Source organism: Prionailurus bengalensis, chromosome A1 (assembly GCF_016509475.1).
Source record: "Prionailurus bengalensis isolate Pbe53 chromosome A1, Fcat_Pben_1.1_paternal_pri, whole genome shotgun sequence".
Lineage (NCBI taxonomy): Eukaryota > Metazoa > Chordata > Mammalia > Carnivora > Felidae > Prionailurus > Prionailurus bengalensis.
Window position 1 is genome coordinate 211,827,605 of NC_057343.1, and position 26,095 is coordinate 211,853,699.

Here is a 26,095-nt window from a genome sequence, read left to right on the forward strand (position 1 = left end):
GGAAAGTTTGGGGAAAGGTCCCTAAAATGTAGATAGGTCTGAGTCATCTTGGAAGTGACTTCCTAAGGTTCAGAGTATCTTCTCTGCAGAGAGTGTGGTGATTACTCGGACAGAGAAGGGTTAAGGAGAGCTCACTAACCCCTCCTTCCTGCTGCTTCTGGTTAGGGAGGGTGAAGACCAAATAGCCAGTGGAGCAAGCACCCAGGAGGAGGAGCAGAAAGGCCAGAAGCTATAAACAGAAAAGAAAACAGACAGAACCCATCCCTCACCTCTTCTCAAGCTTCTACCAGAGCATTTCCTTGGCTGCCAGTGCAAAGCTTGTCCCCAAGGCATACAGGTCACCGTGAGGGACTCAGAGAAGCAGAGCACAGGGCTCTGGGCACAAGGCTGGAATCTGCAGCTGGTACAGGAGGGAGCATGACAGGCCAGCGGGCGCTGCTGCTAGCTGGCTTTCTTCTGTCTGGGTTCCTGATCCCAGAGGCCGCCAAAATTCTGACTGTATCCTCACTGGGTGAGTGCTGGCAACAGAATCAGACAGAGGCGCTTCCCAGATGCTCAATCTAGCCCTGCTTCATAGGTCATTCTTTGTGGTTTTCCAGAGCTTGTTTGGATCCCAGGATAGAGGAGGGAGAGGTGGAAAGGCAGGGGGTTCACAGAGGGGTCCCCACTGCTGGTGTGGGGAAGCTAGTTCTGGAAAAAGCAATGGTTTTCTTTCCTCTTTTTTACCTTTTCTGGAGGTGTGTCCTATTCTGCATTGCTGGGGCCAGAATTTCGATCCAATGCTGACCTGGAGACCTTGAGCTGCGTACTCCTGGGTGCAGCCGGGATTTTCAGAGGCACACCTTAAAAGTCTGAAGGTGCTGTAGTTACCAATAGAAAGTGGAAGGTGAGGTCACTTTCAGGCTCTTGCAGGCCAAGGAAAGGGACTCCTGGGGGTAGCAGCACAAACGGGGCCTGTTTCACTAATTGGAAACCTGGAAACTGGGCAGAGAAAATCAGTTGGGAACAGGTCTCTCTTTTGCCCTTGCTGCTAGAAGGTTTTGAAGAACAGTGAAACAGTTAATTCTGTGTGAACCCAGTTTTAATGCCTTTACTTTTGCTGCAAAGGGAACAGAAATGGAACAGGAACGTTTATCAGGATAAAGAGGCATCATAAAATGGAGTTCCCCCAAGATATTTTTTTTTTGATCCATTCTGACAGGATACGGGGCTCCTGGGGTCACTTTTAGATCCCCAAGAATCTGGGGATCGTGGGCTAGAAGAAACCATTGAGGTCATCTAATTGGGCATCTCCGTTTTATTTCCTGACAGGGAACCTAAGGGTCAGGGAAATGAGGGGCCTTTTGCAAGAGCACACCAGACCTCCCTGATGTCACACACCTGGACTTAACCTACTGTTTCTTACCTCAAACCTGTCCTCTTCCCCAGACTCTATGCTGTACAGTGGGGATTCCTAAAAATAAGTATTGAAAAAAACTCTGTTTTCCATTTTAAATCTATTTTTAATGATAGTTAAAGGCAACAGAAAAAAAGAATTGCCCCACCTCTTGAAATTGCATGTCCTCGGGACTCTGAGAGGGGGCAGGTGTGGTTTGGAGGTGTTGGAAACCCTGCCTCTGCCCCAGAATGCACTGGGATCACCATGGTGCTCAGGAATGGCTACCTGTGCAGGAAGCCTTCTCCCCTGCATCCATTTCTTACAGGGGTTAAAGGTGAGCCAGAGAAGGCATCTAAGGGTGTAGGGTTTGTGCTTTTATGTAATCTGTGTTACATCAGGCAACACAAGTATAGATATAAAAAACTAGAATGATTTCCACAGATATACACCATTACTGTAGTCCTACATTCATCTGTCCTGACCCAATCATCATGAGATCATTGTCTTCCAAACAACCCCCACTTTCCAACATAGGCAAATTCTACTCCTTGACCCATAGATTCAAGCAAAGTGCTCCATGATATTACATGGTTTTAGACGTTGGTGTGATAATCTGCACCTCCACAGAGAATCACACTTCTATTTCCTTAGGATCCCAGGATTTTCCTATGTTGGGTGATGTCCCAGTTTTATATACATACAGGATCCTACAGTTCTACCCAAAGGGTCCACAGTTATCCTGAATGCTTTAAATTTGATGTTTAGTAAAATGCAGGACCCAACTGAGGAACATCCTGCCAAATATATTTGAATCTGAAGAATCTTGGCTCTGAGCAGTGGCTCTATCCACTTCTGCTTCTGTGGCTTGGACTGATATCCATGTTCCCATGTTTCTGGCTTCCATGTTAACATAAATTTCCAGACAGAAGGATTCCAGAAATAGCTTTGATTGTCCTTTAGAATCCCATTATTCTCACATACATAGTCTTGTGCCAAAATTTTCCACAAATTTCCTTTCCTAAAGGACACAGTACCTCCATAAAGGCAGCCTAAATTGCAGCATGTGCCTAGGATTGGGAACTCCTTTAGGCTTAAGCATAGAGAAGGTCATCTCACTGGCATGGAGATCTTGAAGTGCAAAAAGGAATCTTTCATGTAAGATTGCTACAAATTAAGACTTGGTCAGAAAGAAGGAGGGTATCTGGTCTGGGGTTTACCCAAAATAAAACCAAAGGACTAAAATAACTCATCTTCTACTGACCACCAATTCTCTGCTACCTTATCCTGGATCTCCATTCCCCCACATCAATTTCAGACCCTCTGTTCTCACCTTCACAAAAATAAAATTTTGTATTATTCCTAGGTGGAAGCCATTATCTACTGCTGGACCGGGTATCTCAGATTCTTCAAGATCATGGTCATAATGTCACCATGCTTCTTTATGGAGGAGATTATTTAATCCCAAGTAAGTTTTTTCTGGTAATTATTAAATTTATCTATCCCAGTAAAGGATATACAATGTCTTTTGTTTGTTTGTTTGTTTTGTTTTTTTCAATATATGAAATTTATTGTCAAATAAATTGTTTTGACAATTTGTCAAATTTATTTGACAATAAATCTTTTCCCATTCCGTAGGTTGCCTTTTAGTTTTGATGGTTGTTTCCTTTGCTGTACAGAAGCTTTTTATCTTCATAAGGTCCCAGTAGTTCATTTTTGCTTTTAATTCCTTTGCCTTTGGGGATGTGTCAAGTAAGAAATTGCTATGGCTGAGGTCAGAGAGGTCTTTTCCTGCTTTCTCCTCTAGGGTTTTGATGGTTTCCTATCTCACATTCAGGTCCTTTATTCATTTTGAGTTTATTTTTGTGAATGGTGTGAGAAAGTGGTCTAGTTTCAATCTTCTGCATGTTGCTGTCCAGTTCTCCCAGCACCATTTGTTAAAGAAACTGTGTTCTTTCCTGCTTTGTCAAAGATGAGTTGGCCATACGTTTGTGGGTCTAGTTCTGGGGTTTCTATTCTATTCCGTTGGTCTATGTGTCTGTTTTTGTGCCAATACCATGCTGTCTTGATGATGACAGCTTTGTAGTAGAGGCTAAAGTCTGGGATTGTGATCCTCCTGCTTTGGTCTTCTTCAAAATTACTTTGGCTATTCGAGGCCTTTTGTGGTTCCATATGAATTTTAAGATTGCTTGTTCTAGTTTTGAGAAGAATGCTGGTGCAATTTTGATTGGGATTGCATTGAATGTGTAGATAGCTTTGGGTAGTATTGACATTTTGACAATATTTATTCTTCCAATCCATGAGCAGGGAATGTCTTTCCATTTCTTTATATCTTCTTCAATTTCCTTCATAAGCTTTCTATAGTTTTCAGCATTCAGATCTTTTACATCTTTGGTTAGATTTATCCCTAGGTATTTTATGCTTCTTGGTGCAATTGTGAATGGGATCAGTTTCTTTATTTGTCTTTCTGTTGCTTCATTGTTAGTGTATAAGAATGCAACTGATTTCTGTACATTGATTTTGTATCCTGCAACTTTGCTGAATTCATGTATCAGTTCCAGCAGACTTTTGGTGGAGTCTATTGGATTTTCCATGTATAATATCATGTCATCTGCAAAAAGTGAAAACTTGACTTCATCTTTGCCAATTTTGATGCCTTTGATTTCCTTTTGTTGTCTGATTGCTGATGCTAGCACTTCAAAACTATGTTAAACAACAGCGGTGAGAGTGGACATCCCTGTCATGTTCCTGATCTGAGGGAAAAAGCTCTCAGTTTTTCCCCATTCAAGATGATGTTAGCTGTGGGCTTTTCACAAATGGCTTTTATGATCTTTAAGTATGTTCCTTCTATCCCGACTTTCTCGAGGGTTTTTATTAAGAAATGTTGCTGAATTTTGTCAACTGCCTTTTCTGCATCGATTGACAGGATCATATGATTCTTATCTTTACTTTTATTAATGTGATGTATCATGTTGATTGATTTGCGAATGTTGAACCAGCCCTGCCTCCCAGGAATGAATCCCACTTGATCATGGTGAATAATTCTTTTTATATGCTGTTGAATTCGATTTGCTATATCTTATTGAGAATTTTTGCACCCATATTCATCAGGGATATTGGCCTGTAGTTCTCTTTTTTTACTGGGTCTCTGTCTGGTTTAGGAATCAAAGTAATACTGGCTTCATAGAATGAGTCTGGAAGTTTTCCTTCCCTTTCTATTTTTTGGAATAGCTTGAGAAGGATAGGTATTATCTCTGCTTTAAACGTCTGGTAGAACTCCCCAGGGAAGCCATCTGGTCCTGGACTCTTATTTGTTGGGAGATTTTTGATGACTGATTCAATTTCTTCGCTGGTTATGGGTCTGTTCAAGCTTTCTATTTCCTCCGGACTGAGTTTTGGAAGGGTGTGGGTGTTTAGGAATTTGTCCATTGCTTCCAGGTTGTCCAGTTTGTTGGCATATAGTTTTTCATAGTATTCCCTGATAATTGCTTATATCTCTGAGGGATTGGTTGTAATAATTCCATTTTCATTCATGATTTTATCTATTTGGGTCCTCTCCCTTTTCTTTTTGAGAAGCCTGGCTAGAGGTTTATCAATTTTGTTTATTTTTTCAAAAAACCAACTCTTGGTTTCATTGATCTGCTCTACAGTTTATTTAGATTCTATATTGTTTATTTCTGCTCTGATCTTCATTATTTCTCTTCTTCTGCTGGGTTTAGGCTGTCTTTGCTGTTCTGCTCTATTTCCTTTCGGTGTGCTGTTAGATTTTGTATTTGGGATTTTTCTTGTTTCTTGAGATAGGCCTGGATTGCAAAGTATTTTCCTCTCAGGACTGCCTTCGCTGGATCCCTAAGCATCTGAATTGTTGTATTTTCATTTTAGTTTGTTTCCATATATTTTTTAATTTTTTCTCTAATTGCCCGGTTGACCCACTCATTCGTTAGTAGGGTGTTCTTTAACCTCCATGCTTTTGGAGGTTTTCCAGACTTTTTCCTGTGGTTGATTTCAAGCTTCATAGCATTGTGGTCTGAAAGTATGCATGGTATGATTTCAATTCTGGTATACTTATGAAGTATATAAAGGGCTGTTTTGTGACCCAGTATGTGATCTATCTTGGAGAATGTTCCATGTGCACTTGAGAAGAAAGTATATTCTGTTGTTTTGGGATGCAGAGTTCTCAATATATCTGTCAAGTCCATCTGATCCAATGCATCATTCAGGGTCCTTGTTTCTTTATTGACTGCGTGTCTAGATGATCTATGCATTTCTGTAAGTGGAGTGTTAAAGTCCCCTGCAATTACCACATTCTTATCAATAAGGTTGCTTATGTTTGTGAGTAATTGTTTTATATATTTGGGGGCTCCCGTATTCGGCGTATAGACATTTATAATTGTTAGCTCTTCCTGATAGATAGACCCTGTGATTATTATATAATGCCCTTCTTCATCTCTAGTTACAGCCTTTATTTTTTTAATTTTTTATTTAAAAAAAAATTTTTTTTTCAACGTTTATTTATTTTTGGGACAAAGAGAGACAGAGCATGAACGGGGGAGGGGCAGAGAGAGAGGGAGACACAGAATCGGAAACAGGCTCCAGGCTCTGAGCCATCAGCCCAGAGCCTGACGCGGGGCTCGAACTCGCGGACCGCGAGATCATGACCTGGCTGAAGTCAGACGCTTAACCGACTGCGCCACCCAGGCGCCCCTACAGCCTTTAATTTAAAGTCTAGTTTGTCTGATATAAGTATGGCTACTCCAGCTTTCTTTTGGCTTCCAGTCGCATGATAAATAGTTCTCCATCCCCTCACTCTCAATCTGAAGGTGTCCTCAGGTCTAAAATGAGTCTCTTGTAGACAGCAAATAGATGGGTCTTGTTTTTGTATCCATTCTGATACCCTATGTCTTTTGGTTGGTGCATTTAGTCCATTTACGTTCAGTGTTATTATAGGAAGATATGGGTTTAGAGTCATTGTGATGTCCGTAGGTTTCATGCTTGTAGCGATGTCTCTGGTACTTTGTCTCACAGGATCCCCCTTAGGATCTCTTGTAGGGCTGGTTTAGTGGTGACGAATTCCTTCAGTTTTTGTTTGTTTCGGAAGACCTTTATCTCTCCTTCTATTCTAAATGACAGACTTGCTGGATAAAGGATTCTCGGCTGCATATTTTTTCTGTTCATCACATTGAAGATCTCCTGCCTTTCCTTTCTGGCCTGCCAAGTTTCAGTAGAGAGATCGGTCACGAGTCTTATAGGTCTCCCTTTATATGTGAGAGCACGTTTATCCCTAGCTGCTTTCAGAATTTTCTCTTTATCCTTGTATTTTGCCAGTTTCACTATGATACGTCATGCAGAAGATCGATTCAAGTTACATCTGAAGGGAGTTCTCTGTGCCTCTTGGATTTCAATGCCTTTTTCTTCCCCATTTCAGGGAAGTTCTCAGCTATTACTTCTTCAAGTACCCCTTCAGCACCTTTCCCTCTCTCTTCCTCCTCTGGTATACCAATTATGCGTATATTATTTCTCTTTAGGGTATCACTTAGTTCTCTAATTTTCCCCTCATACTCCTGGATTTTTTATCTCTCTTTTTCTCAGCTTCCTCTTTTTTCATAACTTTATCTTCTAGTTCACCTATTCTCTCCTCTGCCTCTTCAAGCCGAGCTGTCGTCATTTCCATTTTGTTTTGCATTTCGTTTAAAGCGTTTTTCAGCTCCTCCTGACTGTTCCTTAGTCCCTTGATCTCTGTAGCAAGAGATTCTCTGCTGTCCTCTATACTGTTTTCAAGCCCAGCGATTAATTTTATGACTATTATTCTAAATTCACTTTCTGTTATATTATTTAAATCCTTTTTGATCAGTTCATTAGCTGTTGTTATTTCCTGGAGATTCTTCTAAGGGGAATTCTTCCGTTTGGTCATTTTGGATAGTCCCTGGAGTGGTGCGGACCTGCAGGGCACTTCCTCTGTGCTTTGGTGTATATCTGGAGTTGGTGGGCGGAGCCGCAGTCAGACCTGATGTCTGTCCCCAGCCCACTGCTGGGGCCACAGTCAAACTGGTGTGTGCCCACTCTTCCCCTCTCCTAGGGGCAGGATTCACTGTGGGGTTGTGTGGCCTGTCTGGGCTACTTGCACACTGCCAGGCTTGTGGTGCTGGGGATCTGGGGTATTAGCTGGGGTGGGTAGGGAAGGTGCACGGGGGCAGGAGGGGCAGGCTTAGCTTGCTTCTCCTTAGGTAATCCGCTTCAGGAGGGGCCCTGTGGCAGCGGGAGGGAGTCAGACCAGCTGCCGGAGGGGTGGCTCTGCAGAAGCACAGCGTTGGGTATTTGGGTGGAGCAAGCAAGTTCCCTGGCAGGAACTGGTTCCCTTTGGGATTTTGGCTGGGGATGGGCGAGGGAGATGGCGCTGGTGAGCACCTTTGTTCCCCGCCAAACAGCTCTGTCATCCCATCCTGGGCCTCAGCAACTCTCCCTCCCTTTGTCCTCCAGCCTTCCCGCTTTCCAAGCAGAGCTGTTAACTTATGACCTCCCAGATGCTAAGTCGCGCTTGCTGCTGGAACACACTCCATCTGGCCCCTCCGCTTTTGCCAGCCAGACTCGGGGGCTCTGCTTGGCCAGCGGGCCGCCCCTCCGCCCCGGCTCCCTCCCGCCAGTCAGTGCAGCGCGAACCACCTTGCCGCCCTTCCTACCCTCTTCCGTGGGCCTCTCGTCTGCGCTTTGCTCCAGAGACTCCATTCTGCTAGTCTTCTGGTGGTTTCCTGGGTTAGTTAGGCAGGTGTAGGTGGAATCTAAGTGATCAGCAGGACGTACGGTGAGCCCAGTGTCCTCCTATGCTGCCATCTTCCCTGTATTCCCAGTGTTTAGTTTATACTAATTTAATAACATAGAAATATTTTGTTCCTAGTGTTCCTAGATGGTTTTATCCCCAACTCTTTGGTTAGTTGATGTCACAAAATTACATTTTTATACATCATGTGCTCCTAAACATAAATTATTGTTAATTTAAATGCACTAGTATGTTAAATTTTGTAGAAAATTTGAGTGGAGTTACAAATTTCAGATAATGATAGTAGCTTTTAAACAAATAATTTTTTTAATGTTTATTTATTTTTGAGAGAATGAGAGAGAGACAGAGCATGAGCACAGAATCTGAAGCAGGCTCCTGGCTCTGAGCTGTCAGCACAGAGCCCGATGTGGGGCATGAACTCACGAACTATGAGATTATGACCTTGGCCGAAGTCAGATGCTTAACTGACTGAGCCATCCAGATGCCCCTAAACAAATAATTTTTTTAATATACTAGCCTCTTAAATCATATTGAAAACAACAAGGTAGTTAGAGACATTGTTACAATAACAGTAGCTTTTATAATGCCCATTCTTTTACCTCTTTAAAAATCTTTATTTTTTCATATACCTTTAAGTTACTTTCTGGCGTCCTTTCATTCTTCCCTGAAGAAGTGCCTTGTGCATTACTCCCAGGGCAGTTCTAGTGGTAACAAACACCCTTAGTTTTGTTTATCTGGGATTGTCTTAATTTTCCTTGATCTTTGATGGACAGAGTTGCCTGATGTAGAATTTTTTGTTGACAATTCTTTTTTTTCCCTTTATTTCTTTCTTATTTCTTTTCTTTTCTTCTTTTTTTTTTCTTTTTTTTTTCTTTTTTTAGCATTTTGAATATATTGGGCCACTGCCTTCTGGTCTCAAACTTTTTTTTTTTTTTGCTTCTAAAATTTTTGATTGGAAATCTATTGATAATCTCACTGACAATCACTTGTATGCGATGAGTCACTTTTCTCTTGCTCCTTTTACTATTTCCTCTTTCTCTTTCTGTATTTTGATATAATGTGTCCTGATGTGGGTATCTGAGTTAATTTTACTTGGAGTTGGATGAGCTTCCTGGATGTTTATATTAAAATCTTTCACCCAATTGGGAGGTTTTCAGCCACTATTGCTTCATATATTGTCTCTATGCCTTTCTTTCTCTCTTCTCCTGAGCATCCACAGGGCATGTGTTGGACCCTTAGACTGTGTTCCCTTTTCTTAAATTGTTTAACTTTCTGTTCCTCAGACTTGATCATTTCTACTGTCTTCTCTTGAGGTTCACTGATAATGCTTGATGGTTTTTTTGCTTGCTCAATTCTGCCTTTGAATCCCTCTAGTGACATTTTCATTTCATTTATTGTATTTTTCAGTCCTAGAATTTGTTTTTGGTTTCTTTAGATTTCATATTCCTTTATTAAAAAAATTAAAATGTTTATTAATTTATTTTGAGAGAGAAAGAGTAAGCGTGAGCTGGAGAGGGGCAGAGAGAGAGAGGGAGAGAGAGAATCCCAAGCAGGCTCCTTGCTGCTAGCCCAGAGCCTGATGTGGAGCTTGATCTCACAAGCCATGAGATCATGACCTGAGCTGAAATGGAAAACTGGATACTTAACTGACTGAGCCACTCAGACACCCCACCTACCTTTCTTTGTAAAAAGTGACATTTTACAAAAACTTTTTCCTTGACCTTCTCCACATCTTCCCTTAATTCTGTGAGAAATTTAAGGCAGTTATTTTAAAGACATTGTCTAATACATCTTTCATAAAGTAATTCTTAGGGACAGTTTCTGTTAATCTATAATTTTCTTTGGATGAAGCATTAGTTTCCTGTGTCTTGGTGTGTCTTGTGATTTTTGTTGAAAACTGAACATTTGAATATAACAATGTGTAAATCTGGAGATGAACCTCTCCTCCCTTCTCTTTGCAGATTTTTGTTATTAATTTTGTTTATTTATGTTTTAAAATTGTTTTATGCTGCTTTTGTGTTGATGATCAAACCGAGGTGTAAATTTCACTGTTCACTGTGTTTTCTGAGCCTTTTCCTGGGCATGAATGGACACTTCCAAGTTTTCCTGGTATGTGTAGCTGTTTTACAATGTCCCAGCTTTTAATGGTTCCCTTTCAAATGGGTAAATTGAGAAAATGAGGGGGAAAGGAGGGCATCAATCTTTTAAGACCCCTGGAAGTCAATTGAGCCAGAGAGGGAAGTGGCTGCAATAATAGAGCATGATGCAAAAACCTTGCTGCCTACTTCTTTGTCTGCATCTCTGCGACCAGAGCAGCAATCAGCAATCAGAGCACAGATACTTGATATTTGGACAAGGTGATTTTTTTTTGCCCACTCAGGCTCTTGAAACCTGTGTGCAAGCTGCTCTATAAACAATGCATACAGCTTCCTGCTGGAGACTGAGGGCTGGGGGATGGGTAGCTGCTACTGTGGAAAAAGCTGAAATTGACTAAAATTATCTGCAATTTACAGTTAAAGACTTCCTCAGGTTGGTGGAAACCATCAATTGGCTGCAGATTTCCCAAATAGTTATTTCAGACAAATTGTGTCAGTGGAATTGTTGTCTACATCAGGAGGTGTGTGTGTTTGTGTGTGTGTGTGTGTGTGTGTGTGTGTGTGTGTGTATGAATTTTTCACCATTTGCTGTTTTCAAAGTATGTCCAGGAAAGCTCCTTATACTCTCATGCTGGAAATGGAGCCGTAATAGGTGTGTCTTGACAGTGTCAGGGATGGAAAGACCTTCCACTCAACAAGCAATTTGTCCCAGGAATTTAACTGAGGTGCCATGGCTTGTGCTTTGTGTAGGGCAGCAGCACATCCCTCTATGTGAGTTGCTGTGTGCGTGTTTGTGCCTTGACTGAATGGGCTCCAGAAATCTCTGCAAAAGGAGGTTGTCCTCAAAGTACTGTCATACATGTGCTTCTGGAGAAAGTTAAATGTGGTTAAAGATCTTGCCAGCAAAACTAGCGAGTAGGGCTGTTGAGGTAGTCCATGAGAAGCCAAGTTACAAGTTACTTGTACCCTTCAAAGGTGAAGGTGAAGAGACACTAGAGCTGAGAGCTTGTTGAAATAGGAATTAAACAGAATGTATTGCCAAAGCGATGACTGTACAGAATTTATTAGTTTTAGATATAGTCAGTAATTTCAGTAAGATTGGAAATGGAGGCCATAATATGATCACAGTAATCCAGTGAGAGGCTCCATTCATTCAGGGTTAAGAATAGTCAAGTTAGGCTATTAAATGGAGAACTAGTGGGGATAATCTCTTCTTTGTTAATGGATCCTTTACAAAAAGGGATTTAATCCTTGAAGGCACTCTATTGAAACTCTATTTTGTTGTATTAAAACTTTTAATATGTTGGGCAGATCCAATGAGTTCCCTTTCGTCATGGTGTTAGTACTAAAACATTAATTTTATGACTTCTTATATAGGAGCAACCATAGCTACTGTGAGGTAACAACCAATGGCTGTTATGGCTATGGGATATTTAATCCCAGTAGTTAAGACAGGGCATGCACCACTGTGCTCTATCTAATATTTTCTACCTCCTAACAGTATAGAGGTACTTTGATAAATTTTGGTGAGCTCTCATGATATATCTGTTATTTTCCCCAGTATTGACTAAGACGATAGAAGTTGGTCATTGGGGGGATCTCATCCAATGTTAAAAGTAATGTAGAACCTCTGATGTAAGTCACAAAAGCCAATCTGTGTCCTTGCTCTGTTATAATGTTTTTTAAAGTAATGTTAGTTGCCACATATGTCAAAACTGAGACCTCTGTTTTAATTTCTTTCCTGACTGTCCCACGCTGACATTTCCCATTTTTTGCCATTCCTTTCATTGTCATTATATATACTTTGGGGGAGGGTATCCCTTTTAACCTGCTCATATTTATAACTTCTTCCTCCAAATGTCCTAATTAGCATCACCAAAGCTAAAGGCCTTCCTGCTGGTGATTTTAGAGAACTGAGATTAAGCTGAGTTTGAATTAACCCTTGAATGAACCCCATGAGGGTGTCATCAGTGTTTCCCTATTACTGTGTTAATCAAGGTTTTCTTTGAGCTACAGAGATATCATGAGCAACAGTAGCAAAGGCATTTTCTCGGGTTCTAGAGCACCTTCTCCTTTTACAGGTGTGGAGTTCATCAGATGGCATGGTGCTATCCTCCTCACACCGTTCAGTGGGCTTGTAAACTGGAATCAGTCTTAACTCAGAGCACTGTTTATAATGGGGGCAGTCCTTGAGATGTACAACCATTGGTCATGCGGTTCTACCTAGCCTAGTGTCAATCACACGGTTCATGCTGGAATCCAGAAGCAAAGTGGATTCTGACACAGAAGATAGGTTTGTGTGAGACACATGACCAGGGCCACTCAAAGGCTAAACCCATCCTTTTGTTTCTAAATGCCAATTATGGAAGCCTCTGAGTGGGATGGAGGTGCAGGTTCCCCTCATGGGGTCTGGCTTGCTTGGCTGAAAATCTTGGTCACACGAGGGAGGTCATGTTGAGGCTTTCTCCTCATTTTTCCAAGATATGTCCCAGAAAATTAAGGAGGAAATGGAGTTTGAAAGCTGTCAACAGTCCAACTTCAAAAATGGTGCCACACTCTTTAGTACACATGAGTTATGGGGGAAATGTCGGAATGGTAAGTAGGACTGCAGGGGACTACTCTTGTTAACTTAGCCTTTGCCATATTTTTGGCTGAATGAAAAACCTTTGCATGTGTCACCTGTAAGTAATAAAAAAATATCTCTTTTTTCCTAAAAAACAAAGGACTGAGGAGCTGGGATAAAATTAAACCTGTATTTAAATACAAAGCGTAACACTTACTATATGTGCAACCGTGATGAATTATCTGACACTCCATTTATGTTTGTCTTTTCATCTGTAAAATGAAGAATATCTATACCTTTACATGAAAGCTTCAAATAGAACTTTACTTTTATTTAAGTTCTATATCATTCATTCAGTTGAATAAAAGTAATTGAATTATTATAATGTTCTCAATAAATAGTATCAGATCCTATGACTGAAGGAATGAAAAAGCAGGCATAAAACCGAAAAACCCTCTAAAAGCAAACATGCAGATATATATAAAATTATTAGGATAAAAAAAAACTACGGTATCATGTCAAAATTATCTGCCTTGTTGGACTTAATGATATATTTTATTGGTGTTTTTAAAAATTTTTTATTTAGAAAAGAAGGAAAATGCATACCAAGTTATCAGTTGGCTTCTACCTGAGCATCATGAAAAAGAATTAAAGGAACATTTTGATTCCTATATTGAAGAAGCTTTGCATGGCAGGTAATTTCTTTTATTCTCTGATTGAAAGACTTACCATTTATAAAGTGATGTAAATAAATGGTTGGATGCATAGCTACTTAGAGTAAGTTTAAGAGAAAAGGATGGGTGGATGGATGGGTGGATGGATGGGGAGATCAATGATAGGGGGTAGGGATCGATGGAATAGATGAGTTTTTCACTTCCAATTATTCGGTCTGTGTAGTGTGCCTTTTCCACTGAAATCATGAATGTATTTCTATATAGTCAGGGATCGTTCCTTCTGGATCTTCCTGGCAGCCCTTCACCTACAGTGTTTGTGTATATACTCGCCACAACACAGAAGGCAGGATAAACAACATAATTTCTGATTGTTGGTAGGCATATCAAAGCCACCATTTTATACTTACTTTTCCTCTCATCATGTAAACTCAAGAATGGAAACAGTTTTTCCTACTTTGAGCCATTGTCTTTTAACTCATTTAAAAACCCAAATGCCTTGATGACACACATTGTGACATTAGCCTGAAAATTTTCCTGATTATCTGGGATGTATAGAAAGTTCTTTACCTTTGACAGAAGAGGGAAAAGACACATATTCATGCCTTCCTTGGTGAATTATAGTGGCCTAACTCCACCTTTCCCTTTTTCCTTAAAAATTTTATTCAGTCATCAAGGTGGTCCTAAAATCTGGCTTTTGCCATAAAGCCTTTCTGCTTACCTAAACCAGAAGACCAAATTCTTCATCCAGAAGAGCTGTGTTCTAAAATACTCTCTTGAAGCATTGTATATATCATCTTGTGTTGTTATTCATGATTTTTTTTATTATGTCTTGTCTCTTCTTCCCCACTTCATTTCTTTGAAGACATGTTGCACCCACTTATTAAATATGGTGCAGCATGCTGAGCACAGTACCTTCCTGTATTTTAATAGATTAACTTAATTTCAAATATGATGAATGCTGTTCTTTTGAGGAATTTGTAGTTCATTTCTTGAATTTATCCACACTATGTAGCAGTCATTCATTATGTAAAATCATTTAAAAATAGGGGCGCCTGGGTGGCGCAGTTGGTTAAGCGTCCCACTTCAGCCAGGTCACGATCTTGCGGTCCGTGAGTTCGAGCCCCGCGTCAGGCTCTGGGCTGATGGCTCGGAGCCTGGAGCCTGTTTCCGATTCTGTGTCTCCCTCTCTCTCTGCCCCTCCCCTGTTCATGCTCTGCCTCTCTCTGTCCCACAAATAAATAAAAAACGTTGAAAAAAAATTAAAAAATATCATTTAAAAATAGAGAATAATTTCAGTAATCATCTGTTGTCACTTGAAGTTTACAGTGCACGTGGACAACTGCATATTACTAATGAGCTCTCACCTGTGGGCTTTCAGTGGGCTGACATGGTGTAGTATTAATTTCTTTCACTACTCCAGGAAAGATGAAATGGAAAGGGTAATAATAAGCTTGTTTGTTTTAACTTGTTTATTTCATAGGCTAGAAAAATATAAATCTCATGTTCAGTTTAGAATTGGGATTCTAATATTAGCATCACAAAGTTCCTTGTGTGAGGCAATCTCTCAAATGCAGACTCTACAAAATTTAAAGAACAAAAAAGGGCTATATTATCAATATTGACAGACTCTGCTGCCAAGTACTTCCACAGTTAGGCTGGGAAACAAGATAGTCACTCATGAACTGTCAGTATACAGATGAAAGTTAAAGAGAGCATCACGGAATGTGTCAAGTAGACATGGAACTCTGATGTCTGCTACAGTCAGAGATGGCTGCCAAATTGGAAGGATCTTGAATTGATGTGGATGTGATTGGCTAGAGAAAGTAGAGGGAAAAAAGTGAGAACGTTTTAGGAAGCAGAAACACATGGAGCAGGGTGACCAGAGCAGATTATTCATTGGACACTGGTAAAATAGATGGGCTGCTGCCAGGTATGGTCTTACTTACCTGGGATATTTTCTGTGAGCTAAAGTTTCTCCTAAGTGTTGTGAAATTAACTCTTCAGTGAATATTTGTCTTTTTTTTTTTTTTTTAACAGGGAAGCATTTGACACCTTTGTAAAGTTAATGGAACAATTGGGGATTCAATGCAGTGATTTGCTAAGGAGAAGTGACATCATGGATTCTTTAAAAAATGAGAACTTTGACCTGGTATTTGTTGAAGCATTTGACTTCTGTTCTTTCCTCATTGCTGAGAAGCTTGTGAAGCCATTTGTGTCAATTCTTCCCTCCCCATTTGGCAGTGTGGACCTTGGGCTACCAAACCCGGTGTCTTATGTTCCGGTGTTCCATTCCTTGCTAACCGACCGCATGGACTTCTGGGGCAGAGTGAGGAATTTTCTGATGTTCTTGGATTTCTTCTTAAGGCAATGGCGAATCCAGTCTACATTTGACAACACCATCAAGGAACATTTCCCAGAAGACTCTAGACCAGTTTTGTCTCATCTTCTAAAGAAAGCAGAGCTATGGTTTGTTAACTCTGACTTTGCCCTTGAATTTGCTAGGCCCCTGCTTCCCAACACTGTGTATATTGGAGGCTTAATGGTCATACCTGTTAAACCAGTACCACAAGTAAGTGAAACCTTAGCATTCAATAGGGACTTCATGCAAAGCTCTTCAGTAAACATAGAGTTGGTGGCTCCCTTGCCAGTGGGAACTGGGACTGAAGTAGGATGGGACAAGCAAAATACCTAGAATACACACGTTTACTTTTATTTCTACTTTTTTTTTTACATACTTACTTTTATGTCTCTAGTCTATTTTATTGTATTCTATTCTATTTTAAATTTTATTTTATATTGGTAAAAACACTTAATATGAGACCTACCCTCTTATCAAATTTTTGAAAATACATTATGAATTATTAAGTGTAGGTACCATGTGCCTCAGATTTGCAGATCTTATTGATCTTATTTAACATTATAACCCTTCCTCCATTGAATAGGAACTATCTGTTCTACTTTTCCTCCAACCCTTGAAAACCAATTTCCACTTTTTATTCTATAAATTTGACTATTGTAGATGCTTCCTATAAGTGAAATCTTACAATACATGCTCTTCTGTGCCTGGCTTATGTCACTTAGCATAATGGCCTCAAGGTTCATGTTTTCATATATTGCAAAATTTCATTCTTTTCTTTTAATTTTAAGTTTATATACTTATTTGAGAGAGAGGGCATGAGCCCTTTCACTATGTTTATGGTGTCCTTTGATACACAAAATTTTTCTTTTGGTGCAATCCAATGCAGTTATTTTTTATTTTGTTGCCTGTGCTGTTGGTGTCTTTTATGAGAAATCACTACCCAATACAATTATATGAAGATTTCTTTCTCTATTTTCTTTTAAGAGTCATATGTGTATAGCTCAGATTTTTAGGTCTGTCATCTACTTTAAGTTCATTTACCATATGGTATAATGTAATGGTTGACTTTCAGTTTTTTGCATGTGGCTATCCAGTTTTCCAATATCGCTTGCTAAAAAGACTGTCTTTTACCTAATGAATGGTCTGGAACCTTTGTCAAAAGTTATTTGACCAAATATACCTGGGCTTTTTCTGGACTTTCTATTTTATTTTATTGATCTACATATCTATCTTTTTTGTCATACTACACTATTTTGATTACTGTAGCTTTGTAGTAACTCTGGTATCAGGGAATGTGGGACCTCCAATCCTGTTCTTTTTTCCACATTGTTTTGGGTACTCATTGTTTTTGAAATTCCACATCAGCTTATGATAGGTTACTATTTCTGCCAGAAGCAAGTGATGTTCACTATTGATAGAGATGCATGGTACCTGTGGATCACCTTGGGAAGTACTGGCATCTTTAAAGTATTAAGTCTTCTAATCCATGAAGCCTGTAATTTGTTTCCATTTATTTGTGTCTTCTTAATTTCCTTCAGCAGTGGCTTACAGTTTTCAACATAGTTCAATATAGTTACCTCCTTGGTTAAGTTTATTCCTAACTATTTTTTTATTCTTTGGATTGTATTGTGAATGAAATTGTTTTTCCAATCTCCTTCCTGAAATGGTCATTATTAATGTAATGCAATGGATATTCTGAGCTGATTTTATTTCTTGCTACTTACCTAAATTTCTTAACTAGTCATGACAAATTTTTTTGTGTGTGTGAGAGAGGAAACTTAGGATTGTCTGCATATTATATCTTGTTATGTGCCATTATTTCTTGGTGCAATCCTTCTATTCTTTCCTCTCTCATTCCCTTGAGAACTCCATAATGCATATATTAATCTACACAAAGGGGTCCTGTGATTCCCTTACACTCTATTCATTTTTTTGCCCTTTCTACTTTTTTCTCTTTAGACTTGACATTTTAGATGTCCTGTCTTCAAGTGTACTAAGTCTTCTGTCTATTTTGGTCTGCATTGAACTACCCTAGTGAATTTTTCAATTCAGTGATTATATTTTTTGTTTTGAGTTTTTGCTTTTTCTGAAAAATAATTTCTGTCTCTTCTTGCTATTATTCTCTATTTGTTCATATATTGTCTTCCCGATTTCCTTTAGACCTTTGTCCACTTTTTTTGGTTCTTTGTGCATATTTGGTCAATTTAAAAGTCTTTGTTTAGTAAATCCAGTGTCTGTTTCTTCAAAGAGGGTTCCTGGAGATTTATTTCATTCCTTTAAATGACACATTTTGGCTCTTAGTCTCTCTCTTTTTGTAATATGTCTTGTGATCTTTTGTAGAAAGTTGTGGGCATTTGTAAACCCAGTCACCTCTAGTTGTGTTTGCAGGCTGCCATAGAACACCTTCACTAGTTAGTGGGGAATGTTTAATACTTTGGATAAGCCAGGGAAGACAACTTAAAGTCTCCTTAAGTATTTTCTGAGCATTTTTCCTGTCTGGACCTTTGTGTATGCGTTCATTCATCTGATTCTTCCTGTATACTTGGCCAATTTTAATGTCTTAAGTTCCCAAAGACTCTTACCCAGATTCTGTTCAGGGACATAGGTGTTTTGTTTCTCTTGCCCCAAGATTCTAAATTCTGCAGTATCCCTGCAGGTTTTACATGACATTGTGCCCTCTATTGCCTTGCAAGACTCCCACCAACCTGATATCTGAGCTATATTGCCATTTCCAGTCAGAGCTCTGAGCCTGGTGAGATCTTAACTTGTCACCTGGGAGCCTACAGAGTGGCTACAATGTTGCAAATTATTTCATTTCTTCTCCTCTTACAGAAGGCAGGGCTACCACTGCTGCCTCTGGACCATGGCATGCCACTTCAGGAAGAGTGTGGGGCCAGAAGAGTAAAATTGCCATGGAAATTATAACCATTCTGAGTGTGCTTATTTTTTTCTGCTTGAATGGGCATCTGTTTGGTTTCTGTATATCACTGACTATTTTCCCAAGTCGTATAAAATTATCTGAGTGAGTCTTTAACCTTTTTTGTCCTTTTGTTTGTTCTGTGGGGAGCTGGGAGTACTCAGCTTCTTGTTATGATGTTGTACTCTGCCTTTGCCAATTTTAAATTATAGATTTACACTGATCTTATAAATGTCAAGTGACAACAAAGCTGGTTTTTACTGGTCCTTTGGGATGATAGTTTTTATAGTGTTGTGCTGGATGAAGTTAAGAAGGGCCAGAATGGTACAATGAGGTAAGCTGGAGACAGTCAACAAACGCACAGGAAGGAAGAAACAAATGTTTTGAAGAGTTGACAAAAGATATGAAACTAATATTTAGGGTATTAAGTCAAAAACTTCTTTAAAAAATTTTTTTTAATGTTTATTTTTGAGAGACAAAGAGAGACAGAACATGAGTAGGGGAGGAGCAGAGAGAGATGGAGACACAGAATCAGAAGCAGACTCCAGACTATGAGCTGTCAGCACAGAGCCCAATGCGGGGCTCAAACCCACAAGACATGAGAAGATGACCTAAGCCAAAGTTGGGTGCCCAATCAACTGAGCCACCTGGGCGCCCCAAGACCATGAACTTCTTTAAGAATCATCCAAGGTGGCTATGTGCTAATTAAAATCTGACAAAATAGACTGATGTCAAACCTTTTACAGGATATAAAAGGTATTTTATAACATGTCTAATGTAACAAAATCAATCAGCATAATGCAACACATCTATAGAATGAAGAGGATTTTAAAAAAAAGCTAATCATTTCAAGAGATGCAGAAAAAATATTTGACAAAACTAATGTCCTTTCATGATAACAACAGTCACAAAGCTAGGAGTAAACAGGTATTTTTTGAACACAATAAAGAGTATTTATGGAACACTGACAGCTTTAACATCATACTCTATGGGATAGACTGAAATCCTGCTGCCTCAGATCGGTAGTCTAAGATGCCCGCTTACATCACCGCTATTCAAATATGCCCTACACAAAGCAAGTAGGCAAGAAAAAGAAATAAAAGGCATCCAAATTGGAATGGACAATGTAGAAATGGTTTGATATTCATATGACATAATCTTGTATATAGAAAATCCCAATGAATTCATACAACTTGTGTTTTCATACACTGGCTATGAACAATCTGAAAATGAAACCAAGCAAATTATTCTATTTACAACAACACCTAATTAAACTGAGGAGGCGAGAGACACATACACTGGACACTACAAATTTGCTGAAAGAAATTAAGGAAGACCTAAATAAATGGAAAGACATCTCAAGACCATGAATTGTGATACTTAATATTGTTAAGAGAGCAATACTACTCAAAGTAATCTACAAGTTTTATCTAAGCCTTATCAACATTTGAGTGGCCTTATTATTATTTTTTTTTCTTTTTTGCAGAAATGGAAAAGCCAGTCTTCATCTCACATTGAAATGTAATGGAATGCAAATAGCCAAATCAACATGGAAAAACAGTGTTCGGTGGCACACATCTGTGACCAATTCATTTGTGACAAGGGTGCCAAGAGCAATCAATGGAGAGAACAGTCTCTTCAGCAAATGGTGCTGAAACCACTGGATATTCATTCCCATGAAAGAGAATATATTCCACGCCTTCCTCACACCATATACGAAAATCAACTTAAAATGGATCAATGGCCTAAATAAAGAGCTAAAAGCCAAAAAGTTCTTAGAAGAAAAGAAAGGGCTAAAATGCATGGACTTGGACTTGGCAATGAATTTGTAGATGTGACATTGAAAGAATGAATACCAAAAGAAAAAAATAGGTAAATTCGATTTCATCAGAATTAAAAGCTTCTCCGGAAGCTTTTAATTAAAGGGGACATTTTATAGAAAATGAAAGGACAACCTCACAGGTACCAGGAAAGTGTACTCTCTTACTGCTTTTCATCCTCATCTTGGAGGTCCTAAGGAAGTAGTAGGAGAAAGAAAAAGGAATAGCAATCATGTAGATTAGGCAGGAAGAGTTAAAACTGTTCTTGCTCACAGATGACATGATGGTCTATTTAAAAAATCTGAAAGGTCAAGAAAAATATTTCTGGAACTAGCAAGCAAGTATAGTAACATCAAAACATACAAGTTTAATATAAAAAATCCATCTTTTTCTTATATATCAGCAATGAACAGGAGGATGTGAAATTAAAACCACTCTACTATTTACATTTCACCACTAAATATGAAATCTTGGGAATAATTACTAACAAAACATGTACAAGATTTATATGGAGAAAACTACAAAATGCTGATGGAAGAAATCAAAGAGCTAAGTAAATGGAGAGATACTCCATATTTATGGGTAGGAAGACTCAATATTGCTAAGTGTAAGTTACCTCCAATTGGATCTATAGATTCCGTGAAATCTTACTGAAAATCACAGCAAATCATCAATTGTGGATATTGATAAGCTGGTGCTCAGATTTGCATGGAGAGGCAAAAACACTGAAGGGCCAACACAATGTTGAAGATGAAGAACTAAGTTGGAAAACTGCCATTAGTCATCTCCATGACTTATGAAATGGCTAAAGTAATCAAGAAAGTGTGCTATAAGCAAAAGAACAAATAGATCAATGTAATAGAAGAGAGTACACATAGACCCACACAAATGTAGCCAAATGATCTTTGACAAAGCTTTAAGAAATACCACGAGAAGAAGATAGTCTTTCCAATGATTGGACACAGATCCTATGTCTTCAAAAAAATTAACACAAAGTAGGTCACAGACCTGAATATAAAATGCAAAAGTATGAAATTCATATGAGGTGACATAGGAAAAAACAGACGACCTTGTGGTTGGTGATTACTTTTTACATATAAAACCCAAGTCATGTTCTGTGATAGAGTTGAGAAGTGGGCCAAATTGATTTTAAAAATTTCTGTTCTGCAACATACCTGTTGTGGAATAAAAGGAGGAGACTCAGACCAAGAGTAAATATTTGCATAGGTATACCTGATAAAGACTATTATTCAAAATGTAATACATGCAAATATACAACCATATATACAAATATACAAAGAACTCTTAAAACTCATAATAACAATAAAAAAAATCAATTAAAATTTTTTAAATGGGCCAAACACCTTACCAGAACTCTCAACAATGAAGACAACAGATGGCTCATAAGCATAGGAAGGAGACAAATGACAGATATTTCCCCAGCATCTACCTCAGCCTCCAGAATGCCTACTGCCCCCTACTTGTCCAGGACAGCAACTGGCACTCACCTAGGCAATAGCACCTCTGGTCTGTCATTGGAACACTCCTAAACGCCGTATCTGCACAGACAAGGATGAAGGATGAGGATGACCCTGCTTCTGGGGCCATGTTCTTAACAACAAAAAAAGAAGTTTCAACGACCTCTGCCTTCCTCTTCTTAAAACATTGTAATATGGATATTCTGAATCTAGATATTGGTGCTGAAGTATGTGTTAAGTGTCCTATGTGCATTGTGGACTATTGTGATACTGGCTGGACTCCTAAGACTCTCTTCATATCCATTTGTGATTATTGAAAGTATTTGTATGGTATGGAGTGTCCTGAGGTCTCAGAAAAATGACCTCAAGGCCACTGGACACAATGGATATAAGCACACTGTAGAGTGCACTGAGCTGTCCTCAGGCCTATGAGTACAGTTTCAAGACCGTGAGCTCTAGGTACTGACAGGATGGTGCATTCTGTTAATAGTTGACTTTCACTTTATGAAATGATTTTATAAACATTTCACATCTAGGTTTTCATGAACAACTTTGTTCACATCCTTTCCTTTCTTACCTCTCTCCAGGAATTTGAGAATTTCATCAGCAAGTTTGGAGACTCTGGTTTTGTCCTTGTGGCCATGGGCTCCATGGTGGGCACCTATCAGTCCCAGGAAGTTCTCATGGAGATGAACAGTGCCTTTGCTCGTCTCTCCCAAGGGGTGATATGGAACTGTAAGCCTTCTAAGTGGCCCAAAGACGTCAAATTGGCAGCAAATGTGAAAATCGTGGACTGGCTTCCTCAGAATGACCTCTTAGGTAAGGACTGACCAGATCTATTTCTCTTTTTCTATTTATGTCTCTTTAGGGCTCCACGGGGCAACTCCATCACCATGAGAAGGGACGGTTGGTTGCTAAAGTAATGTTTAGAGGACAGGAATGGAGCAGTCAACTGGAGTCCCTGGGAAATCAGGATATACAGCCAAAATGGTTAAAAGTGCCATGTTTGCTTCTTCCTTTCTATTCTAGTCCTGCTATTTTCAGTCAGAAGTGATATTTTTGTCAGGTTATTTTAACCCTAACATATTTGCACTGAAGAAAGTTGTCCAAGTCCAACAAGAGACAGTTTGTGGACTTTGAGAACACACATAAGGGGTCTTCTTGCCATTGCTTTTCCTGGGCCCTTGAGAACCTGTTAGGCCACATGCCATTACAGACACCCTCCGCTTCCACATACACACATATTAGCACATTCTCCTATGCTACAAAAGGTATAGTCATACTTTCAAAAAATTGATGTTGATGGTGTCTGAAGGGTGTGCCAAAATATCTGACTGTCAAGGTGAGTAACCTGTCAGCCAGTCATTTGGTCCATAAAATTGTCTGGTAACAGTTCCTTACACCCCAAGGTTTTCTTTGTCCTTGTGCCAGTTTTTTGAGCATGCTAGCTGCCACCACAACTGAATACCTCAGAGGTTCACCCCAAGATTATTCACCCCAAGGCTCACAAACATATTGGGAACTTAAGATAGAGTGTTATGCATATTTTTTTTTCACAAGGCATGGACTAAAAAGGATTCTGATTTTCAAGGAAACGCCAATCGATTCTGATGCACATCCCTGTTGAGAGGCACTGTTTGAGATGAACTCTTCATTATCAACACTTGTTTTGGTTTTCTCTAAAAAAGAGTAGAGTAGCACACGGGAACTGGAAATACTGAGATGGGTGGTCCATCACACCCTACTTTAGAGGATTTCTTATTAAATTGAGGAGAAAGCACATAGAGTGTATGTTTGAGGAATGCCAGGTGAGATGCGATGACAATGAAAGTATTAAGACTTCAATAAGAGGAAAATAATGGGCAGTGAAGGAGAGAGGGTGAGACGTGGAGAGTGAGAGACAGAAAAGAGACAGAAGGAGACACAAAGAGAGCAGACATAAGAAAAGCAAAGAGAGAAACAGGGTAGAGAGAAGAATGGATGGATGGATAGGTGGATGGATAGTTGGGAGGAGGAATATGCCTTGCTTAACACTGTTCTCTGCAGCTTTCCCTTGGCTCTGAGTCTTAGATGGATTGACTTAGAGGAATCTCTGTACACAGACAAGGCCAGAATCTTCTATCTTGGAATATGCACCCTTGAGTATGTTCAAAGCTGGACCAGTAAATCCATTTTCTCCACCATGCCTTGAAATCCCTTGGTATTTTCCTCTGCCCTGATGCTTTCCCTGGTGTTCTGAGAGTTTTCATGCTGAAATATTCTTCTCTGTTCCTGATTTACAACAGCTCACCCACGCATCTGTCTTTTTGTCACCCATGGTGGGCTGAATAGCATAATGGAGGCCATCCAACATGGTGTGCCCATCGTGGGGATTCCAGTCCTTGGAGACCAGCCTGAAAACATGGTCCGAGTAGAAGCCAAGAAGTTTGGTGTCTCTATCCAGTTAAAGCAGATCAAGGCAGAGACATTGGCTCTGAAGATGAAGGAAGTCATAGAAGACAAGAGGTATGCAGCTCTCTGAACTTGTCATTGAGACTGAAAGAAGATATGAAATACGATGAGTACTGTGTTGCACTCTTTTGCAAAAAGGCAAAACTTTAGGGACAGACAATGATATGCGTATGATACTAATACCTGATCTGTTTCCTCTGAGAGTAAGACTAGGCATTTAGGTTAGATGCTGAGAACAATTTTCTACCATAAGTATTGCAAAGACTCTGACCTATTTACACTGGGTCTCAGAGAGGTGTTATATTTTGATGCTGCTTATAGTAGAATTTCACTGAGGAAGGAGGTCTCCTTTTTGTCCCTCAATATGCCACACTGTTTCTCCAGCCTCAGGCCCTTTGTCAGTGCGGCTCCCTAGAACATCCTTCCTTCTCCTCTCAGGACTGGTTCCTTCATGACCATTGGGCTCATCTTCAATGTCCTCCCCTCAGAGAGGGTCTTTGATAGTCCTAAATGCACTGCTCTCTCACCCACTTTAGTCATAATTTGTTTTTATTATCAACACTTCTCAGGATAGGTAACTACCCCATTTCTTTCTGTTTTTATTTATTGTGCATCCCTCACACTGGAAAGTAGAGATTAAGCCTCCCTGGATGGCCAAGTGTGTCTCTTGTTTTCCCCTGAGCTCACCGGGCCTAGCACAGGGCCTGCCACAAAGTAGGTTGAGATGAATTTCTGTTAAGTGAGTTGGTAGAAGGACCCATGATGTCTTAGGTAAATCCCCATCCAGCACAATGATCTGATAATGAGGATGGGTGGAATATCTTATTAGCATCTTCAGGACATCTACCCTGAGTCAGCGGTATGTTACATCACATATATTCTTACGTGCTTTTTCCTTTAGTGTACCATAAGCCTCCTGGGAAGAGACTTTTCCTTACAGCTTAATCACTGTTTTATAGTTTAGCACTTTGGGCACTAGGCATGGATCTTTGCATAAGGGACCAGTTTGAACTTCTCAATGTGACCCTGCTAGTGTGGCAAGACCAGGCCAACATTTTTCCTTGAAACTGAGTTTTCTGTGCATGTGGAGGAACGAGTGTGTGTGAGATTCAAGGTTTCTAAGACTTCTACGACCACAGAGGTAATGCCTACCTCTGTGTCTGCCAACAGGTACAAGTCAGCAGCGGTGGCCGCCAGCATCATCAGGCGCTCCCACCCCCTGACCCCTGCCCAGAGGCTGGTGGGCTGGACCGACCACATCCTCCAGACAGGGGGTGCAGCCCACCTCAAGCCCCATGCCCTGCAGCAGCCGTGGCATGAGCAATACCTGCTGGATGTCTTCTTGTTCCTGCTGGTGGTCACCCTGGGCACCCTGTGGCTCTGCGGGAAGCTGCTGGGCATGGTGGCCAGGTGGTTGTGTGGGGCCAGGAAGCTGAAGAAGGCCTGATGGGGGTGCATCCTTGATGGGTATTTGAGAAGCCACTGGTTCTACAAAGTCTCCAACCACACAGGACACCCCTACTGTTCCTCGTATTCCACCTGATGGTGGCACATAAATTGCTCTTCACTTCTGTCTGTGTTTAAAAA

The 26,095-nt window shown here is 39.9% G+C and overlaps 1 protein-coding gene across 1 annotated transcript; it reads left to right on the forward strand.

Annotated features, from left to right (window-relative positions):
- Window positions 1–175: 175 nt before the first annotated feature.
- On the forward strand, window positions 176–26,079 carry LOC122494631 (UDP-glucuronosyltransferase 3A1-like). The gene is made up of 7 exons (XM_043599965.1): window positions 176–511; window positions 2,742–2,843; window positions 13,396–13,504; window positions 15,521–16,052; window positions 22,645–22,876; window positions 24,343–24,562; window positions 25,679–26,079. Exons 1-7 carry the CDS (start codon window positions 418–420, stop codon window positions 25,953–25,955), a joined length of 1,566 nt encoding a protein of 521 aa, XP_043455900.1. The 5' UTR covers window positions 176–417; the 3' UTR covers window positions 25,956–26,079.
- The last annotated feature ends 16 nt before the right edge of the window (window positions 26,080–26,095 follow it).